This window comes from Ovis aries, chromosome 3, assembly GCF_016772045.2.
Source record: "Ovis aries strain OAR_USU_Benz2616 breed Rambouillet chromosome 3, ARS-UI_Ramb_v3.0, whole genome shotgun sequence".
Classification (NCBI taxonomy): Eukaryota; Metazoa; Chordata; class Mammalia; order Artiodactyla; family Bovidae; genus Ovis; species Ovis aries.
In genome coordinates, this window is record NC_056056.1 from 46,731,202 (window position 1) to 46,745,898 (window position 14,697).

The following is a 14,697-nucleotide window of genomic DNA, read 5'->3' on the forward strand; positions in this document are numbered from 1 at the left end:
GTGTGGGCCTTAGAGATCATTTCTTATGTGTTCTCTTTCCTCCTATTTTAAATGTGAAGATGCAGGGACTTAGAAGGATTTATACCTTAGGTCTTTTTGATTTCCAGGTCCAACTCCTTCAGTTTATATATATATAATTATTTTTTGTAAAATTTTCCCCTTCTTTTTTTAAAAAAACATTGATTGTTATTTATTTCGTTGTGCCAGATCTTAGTTGCAGCATGTGAGATCTAGATCCCTGACCAGGAATTGAACCCAGGCCCCCTGCATTTGGAGCATGGAGTCTTAGCCACTGGACCACCAGGGAAGTCCTAGCTGTTCAGTTTTTTACATTTAGAAAGCAGTGTTTTCAGGGAGAAAAAGAATTGAAGATTATAAGTAACTAATTCATTTCAGGTAGAAGCCACAGATAATTGGGCCATAGGCCAAATTTGACTAACGGAAACTTTTGGTTTGCACGGTAGCAAATACTGTTTTAAATGGTGAGAAACACATATTATTAGCTTCTCTCAGAGGAGCGGTGGCAAGAATCTGGTGTTCTTGAATCTGTCTTCTTGCATGACAATTTGCTTAGAGCTAAGTAGTTAGCTGCATTTTTCAGAATGGATATGCTTACTCTGGTTTACAGAGGTCTGTATTAGATTTACTCCTTTATATTTACTACCTGTTTTTATAGTGTAGTTATTCTGAAGTGGCTAGATTTTACCCATGTATTAGACTGTAAATGTAGAAAACAATGGCAGTTTCCCCAATCAAATCTTAAAAGTATAGGTCTAGGAAGCCTTTCTTGAAATTCACCGGACTTCTCAGGTGGCACTGGTGGTAAAGAACCTGTCTGCCAATGCAGGAGACATAAGAGATGGCGGTTTGGTCCCTGGGTTGGGAAGATCCTCTGGAGGAGGGCATGGCAATCCACTTCAGTATTCTTGCCTGGAGAATCCCCATGGCAGAGGAGCCTGGCAGGCTACAATCCATGGGGTAGCAAAGAATCTGACACTACTGAAGTGACTTGGCATGCACACAATGACACATTACTTGCTGCTTTGCATTAAATTTTTGTGATTTTTTTCCCCTTATTCAGCTTTTTTCTAACATTCTCAGTGAAATAAAGCCCAAGTATTGCTTGTGGAATGAATTCATGTTTAAAAATGATAAACAAAATAGGCTAATTGGGAAGTATATATCTGATGATCTTATATTTTATAATTCTGATCTGACTATTGCTTTCTCATCTACATATCAAATACATCAAACTCTGTTTCTTGCCAGTTGCTAACATGCAATAATAATTTTGGAAAAATATGTTTCTTTTCTGTATAGAATCAGCTTCACACCTTCAATGATGTGTGCAATAATGAATCATTGGTATCAGACACAGAAACGTAAGTAATTTATGCATAAGTACACTATTTCAGTGTGTAGCTATTTATATGATAAATATAACTGGCTTTATTTGATTTGAAGTGTTCACTGGAAATATTTTGTCTTGTGGTATAGCCTTTAATAATTTTTCAGAGAAATATATTGCAACACTTAAACATATAGTGTTATTTTTCACAAAATACAAAGAGAGACTATACAGGAGAACTTAATAGTAAAGAATATGGTACTGATAGTTTTCGCAAACTGCACTTGATGCAGGAAAAGCTCTCATTTAACATTTTTTTTTTTTTTTTTTTGGAAAAACCAATTTCATAATGCTCATGTATGAAAAGTAGTTTTTATAACCTACAGCTTTTAAAAGTACTTAGAAATGCTTATTTTTCTAATATTCTATTTAGTTGTTCATCCAGTATGGAAGTCATTTTTAAAAATCTCAGTTGGGTAGTATTATTTTCTGCTTTAACAGAGTTCGTTAGTTTTATTTTTGCTGTGCGGCTGCACAGCTTGCAGAATCTTAGTTTCCTGTGGTTGTTTAGTGGCTGAGTTGTGTTGGACTCTTTTGTGATCCCATGGACTGTAGCCCCCCATACTCCTCTGTCCATGGCATTCCCCAGGCAAGAATACTGGAGTGGGTTGCTATTTCCTCCTCTAGTGGATTCTCCAGAACCTAGGGATTGAAGTCTCCTGCTTGGTAGGCAGATTCTTTACTTCTGAGCCACTGACTTGGGATCAGACCCATACTCTTGGTTGTGAAAGTGTGGAATCCTAACCACTGGATCGCCAGAGAATTCCTGAGTTACATAGTTCTAAGGTGTTAAAAAATTAGTAATGATATAATGAGTCATATTTTTGGTTTACTGTAACTTTTATGCATTGATCTTAGTTCTGCTCTGTGGAGCTAATTTCAGTTGAACCCATCCCTTCATGAGTTTGGAAACCAGAGGCTATGCCTGTACTTTTTTTTTTTTTTTTCACATATTACGGTTATTAGATATATGGCCAGGCAAGTCATTCACTTTTGGCAACATTCTTTGTCAGTTTAAGTCCCCTTAAAATGTGTGGCCCAGAATTGGTAGTAGCTTTATAAATTCTGGTTCATACTGGAGTACTATTTCACACAGTCAAGATAGTAAGTAGATTATATCCAATGTATATTAAACTACATGTCTGTATTTCCCTTTTGACACCTCAGTGCATCCCCTTGCACCCCTTCAGACTGCCTTTAAGATAATTTTAAAATTGCCAATGAAGTAATCACTCCCCATCCCTGCAAAAAGACAAATTAAAAGTCTTCCAGTGCAGTAACCCTGCATGTACAGGGTAGGTTTTTATGTTCCTGTGGAGAGAGAGTAAGAAGGAATTCCATTAAAAAAAAGTGTGAAGTTTATACATACTAAAGACATGCTTAAGAGGGAGGGGGTTAAAAGTTTTGAGGAATAGTTAGTAGAGATATTTTAAGTTGGGAAGAGAAGAGTTTGTACAGTGTGGAAAGATTGGAACAAATTCAAAAAGTGTGATAAACATTGTTGGAGCCTGTGAATTGTGTCTGTCTTTTTAAGCAGTTTTATTAAGGTATCGATAATGCACATATCATAAAACTCACCTGTTTTTATAATGAATTTTAGCAAATTTACAGAGTTGTACAACTTTCATCACAGTCCAATTGTAGAACATTTATATCACTTCAGAAAGATCCCTTTTGCCCATTTGTAGTCAGTTGTATCCCCTCCACCCTTCCTGTACCATGGCATGTGGAATCTTAGTTCCCTGGCCAGGGATTGCACCCATGCCTCCTGCAGTGGAAGCTCAGAGCCTTAGCCACTGGACTGCCAGGGAATTATGTCAGTCCCCATTCTTTTTGTTTGTTTGTTTTTTAAAATTAATTTGTTTATTTTAATTGGAGGCTAATTACTTTATAATATTGTAGTGGTTTTTGCCATGCACTGACATGAATCAGCCATGGGTGTACGTGTGTTCCCCATCCCTAACCCCCCTCCCACCTTCCTCCCCATCCCATCCCTCAGGTCATCCCAGTGCACCAGCCCTGAGCACCCTGTCTCATGCATCGAACCTGGGCTGGCGATCTGTTTTACAGATGATAATATACATGTTTCAGTGCTATTCTCTCAAATCATCCCACCCTCGCCTACTCCCACAGAGTCCAGACGACTCTTCTTTACATCTGTGTCTCTTTTGCTGTCTCTCATATAAGATTATTGTTACCATCTTTCTAAATTCCATATATATGCGTTAATATACTGTTTTGGTGTTTCTCTTTCTGACTGAGTTCACTGTGTATAATAGGCTCCAGTTTCATCCACCTAATTAGAACTGATTCGAATGCATTCTTTTTAATTTCATTGTGTATATGTACCACAGCTTTCTTATCCATTCATCTGCGGATGGACATCTAGGTTGCTTCCATGTTCTGTCTATTGTAAACAGTGCTGTGATGAGCATTGGGGTACCCGTGTTTCTTTCAGTTCTGGCTTCCTTGGTGTGTATGCCCAGCAGTGGGTCAATCCCCATTCTTATCCCCAGCCCCATTAATAATCTTTGTCTATAGATTTGCGCCTTTTAGGGGTTTGCTGTAAGTGGAATCATATGATAGTGTTTATTTTCAATTGCCACCTTTCACTTACACTGTTTATTTTGTGGTTCATTCATGTTGTGGTGTGAATCAGTACTTCATTCCTTTTTGTTGGTGAATAGTGTTACATTATGTAGCTTTATCACATTTTGTTTATTCTTTTACCAAATTGATGGATATTTTGATTGTTTCTACTTTTTGGTTAGTATGAATAATGCTACTTTAAGTCTTTTTGTGGACATATGTTTTCATTTCTCTTGGTAGATATGTAGGTATGATTAGCTGGTTTGTAAGGTCATTTTATGTTTAACTTTTAAAGAAACTGTCAAAATGTTTTCCAGCATTCCTGTATTATATTTCCACTAGCAATATATGAAGGTTTCAGTTTTCCCCAATCTCATCAACACTTGTTTTTACCTGTATTTTTGATTATAGCCACTATAGTGGGTGTTAGTGTCATTTCATTATGACTTTAGTTTGTATTTGCCTAATTACCAGTGATGTTGAGCATCTTGTTATATGGTTATTTGCCATTCTGTTTCTTCTTTGGTGAATTGTTTGTTCACTTTTTGGCCTAGTTTTTAGTTGGGTTATTTGTCTTGTTTTACAGATTAACATACAGTCTGTTCCACAGAATGTTCATGTGTGCTTAAGAAGACTTTATTCAGCTGTTGTATGGAGTGTTCTGTAGGTGTCTTTTAGGTCTAGTGAATTTGTAATGTTTGTCTTCAGTATCCTTGTTGATTTTTTATCTACTTGTTCCAGTCTGTTATTAAAAGTAGGGCATTGAGGTCTCTTACTTCAGTTTATCCTCATATTGTGCATTCTGTTTTTATTAATTTGACTGTGTGCTACAGTTTATTTGTAACCCCCAAATCAATACTTGTGCTTCTTCACAGTCTTGCCGAAATGCACAGAGCAATAGGAAAGTCTCCCAACATGCACATTCCCAGCTAAAGTCATATAAAGTGATGCTCTGTTTTCTTATTTTAGCACTGGTTCCAAAAGGACCAGGGAATGGAAGTGGTAGGAGGCCTGCAGTATAGTGCAGGAAGCTGTGACTCTGGGCCAGTTGGAGGGATATGAGTCTCGTGTCTAGTAGTTGATATTGGGGCAATAGTCATGTATGGATGTGAGAGTTGGACTATCAAGAAAGCCGAGCACCAAAGAATTGATGCTTTTGAACTGTGGTGTTGGAGAAGACTCTTGAGAGTCCCATGGAGTGCAAGGAGATCCAACCAGTCCATCCTAAAGGAAATCAGTCCTGAATATTCATTGGAAGGACTGATGCTGAAACTCCAATACTTTGGCCACCTGATGTGAAGAACTGACTCATTGGAAAAGACCCTGCTGCTGGGAAAGATTGAAGTCAGAAGGAGAAGGGGACGACAGAGGATGAGATGATTGGATGGCATCACTGATTCGATGGACATGAGTTTGAGTAAACTCCGGGAGTTGGTGATGGACAGCGAGGCCTGGTGTGCTGCAGTTCATGGGGTTGCAAAGAGTTGGACATGACTGAGCAGCTGAATTGAACTGAGCCGTGTCACTGAACTGATGCTCATTTTCTCTTTTGTAAAACGAAAATAGAATCTGAAAAGAAGTTCTTTTTTCCAGAATTTGATATTCAAGAGTTCAATATGAATTTACTCAGTTCAGAGATTTTATAGGATTCAGTTGCCATGAGTAAAAAATGAGAATTGACTGTATTTATTTGTTCTTTCAGTTCTATGGTGAAATAGAATATACAATGGAATACTATTCACCCATAAAAAGAATGAAATTTTGCCATTTATGGTAACATAGATGGACCTTGAGGGCATTATACTAAGAGAAATTAATCAGAAAGATATCATATGGTCTCATTTATATACAGACTTTAAAAACCAAAAACCCTAAGCTCAAAGAATATATTGGTAGTTGTCAGAGGTGTGAAGGTCAGAGGAGGGCAGAAGAGGTGAGGGAGGTCAAAAGGTACAAATGTCTAGTTACAAAATAAGTAAGTTATGGGAGTGGTAATATATAGCATGGTGGCTATAGTTAATAATATTGCATTGCATATTTGAAAATTGTTAGAGTAGATCTTAAAAGTTCTCATCACAAAGGAAAAGAAAAATTTGTAACACCATCATAGTGAAGTGAAGTCGCTCAGTCGTGTCCGACTCTTTGCGACCCTGTGGACTGTAGCCTACCAGGCTCCTCTGTCCGCGGGATTTTCCAGGCAGTAGTCCTGGAGTGGATTGCCATTTACTTACTATGACAATCATTTAGCTATATATACAAATATTGAATCATCATGTTGTGCATTTGGAATTAATAATGTTATTTGTCCATTGTACCTCAATTATAAAAAGTTTTTAGAAAAAGAGTATTGAAGAAAACAACATGGTAACACTTAAATGAGAGCCATGTCTCTTTTCCAGAGGGAATGGGGAAGGGGAAGGATGTTGATGAACTTTTTATGATGACAGTTTTACATAAAGGGAAAAGTCTCCCTTACATTGTTCTGACTGAAGTGGAAATTTCAAAACAAATATTAGTTTTGTGAAACAATATTTCTTTGAAGAAGTTCTGCAAATGAATTGTAGACCAAATTGTGTACTTAATGTTACTATGTGAGATTTGCTTTTAATCAAAGTCGGTGTCTTCTTTCAGTCACTCTTAACCAACGAGTCACATTATTGCACTGGGTCATTCTTCCACTCTAGGAAGCCCTTGGTGCTAATAACATGTTCTTTTTATTCATCAAAGTAGTGGGCAATAGTAATCTATATTACTATTAGTGGTGGGTAATAATATTCAGGGGTTTAGTATTAGCTAACTCAGTGCAGTGACGTTGTAAGATACACCTACCAGGGGTGATGAGAATTGATGAGAATTGGCTGTATTACTTTTTCTCCCTCAGTTTTTGTTGGTTTTGGCTGCGTGCACTTTAGGACATTTTGTTGGGTACACTCTGTTTATAGTTACTATGTTATGTTGATAATTTCATCCTTTCATCATCCTAAAATGTCCCTCTTTGTCTCTTTAAAACAATATTTGGCTTAGTTCATTTCATTTGATGTTAGTATAGCCAATGTAACTTTATTATGTTTACTCTTTCCATCCTCTTACTTTCAACCTGTTTGTATTTTTGGATCTAAAATACATCTCTTGATGACAGCATTTGATTGGATTGGGAAAAAAATCCACTCTTAACAGTACTCCCTTATGATTGTAGTATTTAATTCAGTCACTGTATAGTTGGAGTTATGCCTGCCATTTTGCTTTTGTTTTTTTTATGTCTTAATTAAAATTTTTTTTCTGTTTCTCCTTTACTGCCTTATTTTGCAGTGGATATAGTAGCATAGTTGTGTCTTGGTATGTGTTGGGAATTGGTTCTAGACCACCTGAGGATACCAAAATGTAAGTGTTACGTAAATAGTTGTCAGCATGTGGCAAATTCAACTTTTGCCTTTTAGAACTTCCTGGAATTTTTTTAAGAAATATTTTTGATCCTCTTTTGTTTGCATCTATGGATGCAGGATCCATGGATACAGAGAGCCAACTGTATACCATTTTAATTCTATTTTTTTATACTTAAAAAATTAGCGGTTGTTTTATGGGTTATAATATGCATCTTTATTACTATCTACTTCAGATTAATAACAATTCTAATAAAATATAGGAACATTGCTTGAGTATAGCTCTATTTTCTGATAAAAAGTGCTGCTAATCTTATTGTAGTTCTTCTGTATGTGTTTGTTTTTTGTTTTTTTTTTTTTTTGCTGTTTTTAAGATTTTTCTGTTAGTATTGGCTTTTAAGAATTTGATTGTGGTGTCTCTGGGCATTGATATCCTTGTGTTTATCTTAGTTGGAATTTATTATGGTTCTTGAATGTGTAGATGAACATTTTTCTTCAAATTTGAGATGTTTGACCATAACTTCTTCAAATTTTCTTTCTGCTCCCCTTAGTCCTTATGTGAGTCCCAGTTGTGTGTATGTTTCCACTGTCCTGAATGGTTGTTATTGATAATGTTGTCCAGTTTTACACTACTTTGAATGTTTTTCAAGAAACTGAAAGAATTATTTTTAGTTGTTGAATTGTCTTTTTCTGTGTTAAAGAAATCATGGAGTTGATTTGTGGATCAAAGCTTCTGTCAGCCTACTCAGAAATAGGTAAAATACACCACTAGTAGTTTTATTTTAATGTTTTACCCTTTGAGGCCATATGTCTAATTCATAGCTTCTTTTAAAAACTATTTATAATAATTTTAAAATTAAAAATAATTCTTTTGTGGATAAACAAGAAAAGGAATTATTAATTTCTTTTCAGTTTTTCTGTGTATAATTTATGTTGCTGAAAAAACTTGGAATCTTTTCACTACACATCCTATTTTGAAACCTGTTTTCTTCTACCACAGTATACGTAACACTTCTTTTTTCATTAGGTGTTCTTCTGTGGTAACCATTTAATAATTTTTAAAAGAATTAATCTGAAAGGGCCTGGATCAATTAAAGTGAATCAACAATTAATAACTTTCCAAAACAAGTACCAGGCCCAGGTGGGTTCACTAGTAAATTTAACCACATATTTAAGGAAGAAATTGTACCAGTTCTCTACAGTTTCTTTCAGAAGATAGCAGAAGGAAGCCTTACTCATTGAGGCCAGCATTACCCTAATAGCAAAACCAGACAGAGACATTACAAGAAAACTACAGACCAGTATTTCTCATGAACAAACATATGAAAACCCTTAGAAAATATTAGCAAATTGAATCCAACAAGGTATAAAAAGAATGGTACACCACAGCCAAGTGAGATTTATCTCAGGTGTTCAAGGCTGGTGCAGCATTTCAAAGTCAGTTCATGTAAAGTCAAAATTTGACAAAGTCAGACTTTACTCTTCATGGTAAAAACTCTCAGTAAATTAGGCACAGAAGGGAACTAAATCAACCTAATAAAGGACATCTGCAAAACCTCCTACTGCTAACACCATACTTAATGATGTGAAGGTCAAAGTTTTTCCACTAAGATCAGAAACAAAGAAAGGGTATCCCTTCTCACCACTGCTCTTCAGTGTATTGGAGGGTTGGAGGACTGACATTACTCACCTTCAACAGTTACTCTAAATTTACAGTGAACAAGACAGTGCAGTTTTGGTGATAGAACAGACAGATCAGTGGAGCAGAATACGGTGCTCAGAAATAGACCCATATAAATATAGTCAGCTGATATTTGACAAAGGTGCCAAGACAGTACAATGTAGCAGAGATAGAATATCCAGCAAATAGCACTGAAACAATTGGACAACCATGTGGGAAAAAAAATCTAGATGTAGATGTCACACTCTTTCCAAAAATAATTCAAAATGAGTCACACGGCTAAACATAGGATGCAAAACTAGGAAACTCCTAAAAGATAATATAGGAAAAAACCTGAATGACCTAGGCTATGGTGGTGACCTTTTGAATACAACACCATGATCCATGAATTGATAAGCTGAATTCTTAAAAAAACTTCTGCTCTAGGAAAGACAGTGTCAAGAGAATGAGAAGACAAGCCATAGACAGGGGAAAACATTTGCAAAAGACATCTGATAAAGAATTGTTATTCAAAATATACAAAGAACTCTTAAAAATTTAACAGCAAGAAAATGGTCAGATTGAAAATACGCTGACTTTAGAGCAGACAACTATACCAAGGAAGATATACAGATAGCACATGAGCACATGCATACATCAGGGAAATGCAAATCAAAACAACGATGAGATTCTCCTAACACACCTATTGGAACAGTCAAAATGCACAACACTGATAACACCAGATGCGGACAAAGAGTAAAGCAGCAGAAACACTCATTCAGCACTGGTGGTAATGCAAGAAGGTACAGCTACTTTGGAAGACAGTTTTCATGGTTTCTTACAAAACTCAGCATAACCATATGATCCAGCAGTCTTGTTCCCTGGCATTTACCCAAACAATTTGAAAACTTATATCCAGACAAAAACTTGCACATGGGTGCTTATAGCAGCTTTAATCATAATTGCCCAAACTTGAGAGAGACCAGTGGGTTAATGACAGTGAAGGAAAATGGATTATGAAAATTATAAAAAGTTACATACTATATCTTCTTTTTACATGAAATTCTAGAAAATGAAAACTAGTAACAAAGCAGATCACTGATTGATTGTCTGGGCAGTGGGGGTGAGAGCTGAGGAAAGATAAAAGTGGCATAAAGAAACTTCGGGTTGATGTGTTTGTTATCTCGACAGTGCTAATGGATTCATAGATGTATATGTGAGCTTGAGTTCACTGAACTGTATACTTTAAATATGTTCAGTTTATTATGTTTCACATGTATCTTAAAGCTGTAAAAGACAAAATTAACTGATAAACTGACACTGTGTATTGTTGGGCCTCCCTGGTACCTCAGTCAGTAAAGAATGAGCCTACAATGCAGGAGACCTGGGTTTGATCCCTGGGTTGAGGAGATCCCTTGGAGAAGAGAGTGGCTACCCACTCCAATATTCTTGCCTGGAGAATTCCATGGATAGAGGAACTTGGCTTGCTACATAATAGTTTAATTTCTGTGCCAGTGATTTATTACTCTAAAAGGGAGTTGTTCTTTTCTAAAAATGAAGGAAAATCTAAAACTGTTTGGGAATAAAATGTTCACATTTTGAAATGAAGGGTGAATTGTTCATGATAAGTGTAGCCAAGTGTTCCGAACAGTCAGTTGATACCTGACTCTTTAGCAGAACCTTTTCGAGTATCAGGCAGGGGAGTTACCGTTTGGCTTGGAGATTCTCTACCCACCCCCCCACTGCCCCCCGCCACCCTTTGGTAACCTACTTTTATGGTATCTACTCATCGTGGCTCATGCTTGATCACTCAGTGTCTGACTTTTTGTGACTCCATGGACTGTGTAGCCTACCAGGCTTCTCTGTCCATGGGATTTCCCAGGCAAGAATAATGGAGTGGATGGCCATTTCCTTCTCCAGGGGAATCTTCCCAACTCAGGGATTAAATCAGCATCTCCTGCATTGGCAGGCAGATTTGTAATCACTGAGCCACCAGGGAAGCCCAACCATAGCAGACCTACGGGAAAACCTTCCTTGACTGCTTCAGTGTCTACTGTGGAAATAATGGGAAGGCATGATTTTTGAGCCAGAGAATGCATTGCTTTCTGGGTGTTACCCTTGGTATTCTCCCCTATGTACCTGGCATTAGTTAGCCTAACTTCTCAGAATTTTTTTGTTTGTTCGTAAATTTAGGTAGTAATATTGTTTCTTGATTTCTGTTTCAGTTACTCTTTGTAGTACTATTAACAGTTGATTGTATTTAGTCACTTGTTTATACTCCAGTATCCTTGCCTGGAAAATCTCATGGACACAAGAGCCTGGTGGGCTGCAGTCCATGGGGTCACAAAGACTCAGGCATGACTGAGCAACTAACACACTAACACTTACAATTTGTATGTGAGCAGTTTTGGGTTTTCACCTGAGTCTGCTTTTAGACATGGGACAGAATGGTACTAATAGTTTTTGAAATGTGTAAACTGTTTTTTTAATTTGACTTTAGGTCCATTGCAAAAGAACTTGCAGACTGGCTTATAAGCAACAATGTGGTAGAGCATATATTTGGACCAAATTTACATATTGAGGTTTGTGGATTTTATATGACTTATCTGCTCTATTAAGAGAGAAAGTTTTTAAAAATTAACTATAATAAGGTTTTCTTTCCCAGATTATCAAACAGTGCCAAGTGATTTTGAATTTTTTGGCAGCTGAAGGGCGATTGAGTACTCAGCATATTGACTGCATTTGGGCTGCTGCACAGGTAATATCGACAACTTACATTTATTAAATACTTCCTTATTATATGTTCTAAGTGCTTACTCCCTTATAAGGTGAATTCTGTTATCATTTTGTAGCCAAAGAAACCAAGACATGGGAAAAATTGGGGATCAAATCTGTGAATCCATGTCTTATCTTACTGTACAAGTAGTATAATTAAAGGAAGTGAGAGCTAGTCAGTTAGAGGTTCTTGGTTTATTAAGAGACATTTTCCTATTATTATCATTTATACAATCAGTGCTTCTGTCCTGAACATTGTATTCTTATGTTTCTTTTCTATTATAGATCTTCTTTTTTAATTTAATTTTAATTGTAAACAGTAAACATTTTTCTTTCCTTGTTCTCTTTTCCACAGATGTATCATACTAAATGGACTTGGTTTTTTTTTCACTTAACATTTTGTCCTGGAGATTATTACTCCATATAAGTAACATAAAGCACTTAATTTTTTAAGGACTGGATAGTGTTTTGTTATATGCATATACCATTTTATTTAACCAATTCTTGTTCATAGGCACTATCTTTTTCTAATCTTTTCCATTACAAACAATGCCACAACAGGTAACCTGTTTACAGTCATTTCATCCAAGTGCAAAACCATTATGTAGGATAAATTCCTACTTGTAAGTAGAATTGTTACATTAAAGTTTATGTGTGGTTTACTTACGGTAGCTCATGGTGTGGTAGTGCCACTTTGACCTGTCGCTGTTGTTTAGATGCTAAGTCATGTCTCACTCTTTGCAATCCCATGGACTGAGGCATGCCAGCCTTCCCTCTCCTCTGTCTCCCAGAGTTTGCTTAAATACATGCATGTCCATTGAATTGGTGATTCTATCTAATCATCTCATCCTCTGCCACCCTTTTCTCCTTTCGTCTTCAATCTTTCGCAGCATCAAGGTCTTTTCCAGTGAGTTGGCTCTTCACAACAAGTGGTCCAAGTATTGGAGCTTCAACTTCAGCATCATTCCTTATCTTTTCACCTTTAAGTGAAAGGAAGTCCTTATTCTCATCCTCCTCAATTAGTTGTAATCTTAAACTCTTTTTATTTGCTAAACTAGTGAGTGAAAAGTATTATCATTGATGTTTTAAATTTGGATTTCTTTAGTGTGAATCAGGTTGAAAATCTTGTGTTTAAGAACCCTTTTTGTTTCCTTTTTTGGGAATGTTTATATTTGCCATTTATCAATTGCTTTACTTTTTTTTTGTAGGAGATCTTTATATATCAATGAAATTGGACTTTTTGTCTGTTATGAGTTATGACTACATTCTGCTTTGATGTCTCCTTGCTTAATTCAGGTGGTTTCTGCAGTTGAGTTTCAACTATGTGGTTTCAGACTTGTGGTTGAAGTTTGTATGGCCTGTGGCTTTTGTGTTATGGTTTGAAATGCATTTCAAGATTACAACAGAATTCACCTTTAATTCCTTTCTGTGCATTTTGTTTCAATTTTGTTTTTTAATTTTTGATCCGATAAGAATTTATCATATACATACCCAGTATTTCCCCTCCCAATTTTTGGTTGTGTTGTCCACATTCCATTTGTTCAGTAATTCTCCTTACTGAATTGACACACTAGTTTTATCTTTACTGGGTCAATTTCTGAACTTTGTAGACTGACCTTTTTGTGTATATAGTCATAATCTGTATACCAGGGATTGGTAAAGTTACAGCTTGTGGGCTGGACACTTGATTTTGTAGTTTTTTTTGCCCCATAGCTTTGCCTGTTCATTTTCATATTGTTTGTGGCTGCTTCCACACTGCAGTGGCAGAATACAATATCTGTTACAGAGAATGTATCGCCTGTAATCCTAAAATATTTACTGTCTGGTGCATCAAGAAAGCATTTGTTAGTCCCTGCTTTCATACTCATGTCTTGTCTTTTTTCACCTTGTGTCTGTGTAACATTTCTTAATATCTGGCAGAGCTGATCCTTTATGTATTTTTTAAGGAATCTGTGTCTCATATATTTTTCCATGTGAGTTTTAGCATTGACTTACTCTTTAAAAATAGTATTTTCATTGTTATAATGATTATTTTGAAAAGTGCTATCCTCTTATCCAAGTTGTAATATGCCATTTGTTTTACTTTGTATCTTTCAGCATTTCAGAGTTACTTGTATATAGATTAAGCTCATATATGTTAAGCTCATTCTTAAAGGTTTTAATTTTATGTATTATTGCTATTAAAATAGCCGTTTCTCCCCTTATACTTGCTTTCATCCATTATATTTTTGTTTCATCCATATTCTTAATCACAACATACATACATAAACTTTTAATATCCTTACGCTTTTTCAAATTTTTGATTTTTAATTTTTATTTTTTCATAGCAAGGCAAAATATGAGAACAATGATACATTAAGTAATACAGAATAAGTAACTAGGAGTAATGAAGCATTGTTTATTGAAACTGAAATTTATCACATTTTAATTGATACTATGTATTAAAACTTCTAGCATTTTATCCTGGCAAAAATTTGAATTCACCTAATAAGGAAATTATTTAAAAATTCTGGCATAATCTGTAATTTAGTCTGAAATAACTTAAAGTGTTTATAAAGGATAGTTTAATGAGATGAAATAAATATATTTGAAAGATTATTTTATTTGAGTATTTCTGTGATTTATTACTGCTTAACTTTTGACTGTACCATAGATTTCAAATTATCAGGAATTTTTACATTTTGAGTTCTTTCTATTTGAACACCAACTATAACAGACATCAGGTTACAGGTTGTCTAGGGTTGGTTGGTTGGTTTCATAGGGTCTTGCCTGAGTCTTTTTTCCTTCCCTCAGGAGTAAGTTTTTGAAATCACTTTTCACACTTGATATGCATACATACACATACTTCACCCAGTAACAATTGGATTGACTGCTATTTTTTTCAC

The 14,697-nt window shown here is 35.8% G+C and overlaps 1 protein-coding gene across 6 annotated transcripts in view; it reads left to right on the forward strand.

Annotated features, from left to right (window-relative positions):
• Positions 1–14,697, forward strand: part of USP34 (ubiquitin specific peptidase 34) — a 230,355-nt gene that overhangs the window by 77,781 nt on the left and 137,877 nt on the right. For all 6 annotated transcript variants that reach the window (XM_015094329.4, XM_042246017.2, XM_042246016.2 and 3 more), the window contains exons 8-10: positions 1,321–1,382; positions 11,538–11,619; positions 11,703–11,795. In XM_015094329.4, coding sequence (XP_014949815.2) covers positions 1,321–1,382; positions 11,538–11,619; positions 11,703–11,795 — 237 coding nt within the window. The remainder of the gene's footprint in view (positions 1–1,320; positions 1,383–11,537; positions 11,620–11,702; positions 11,796–14,697) is intronic.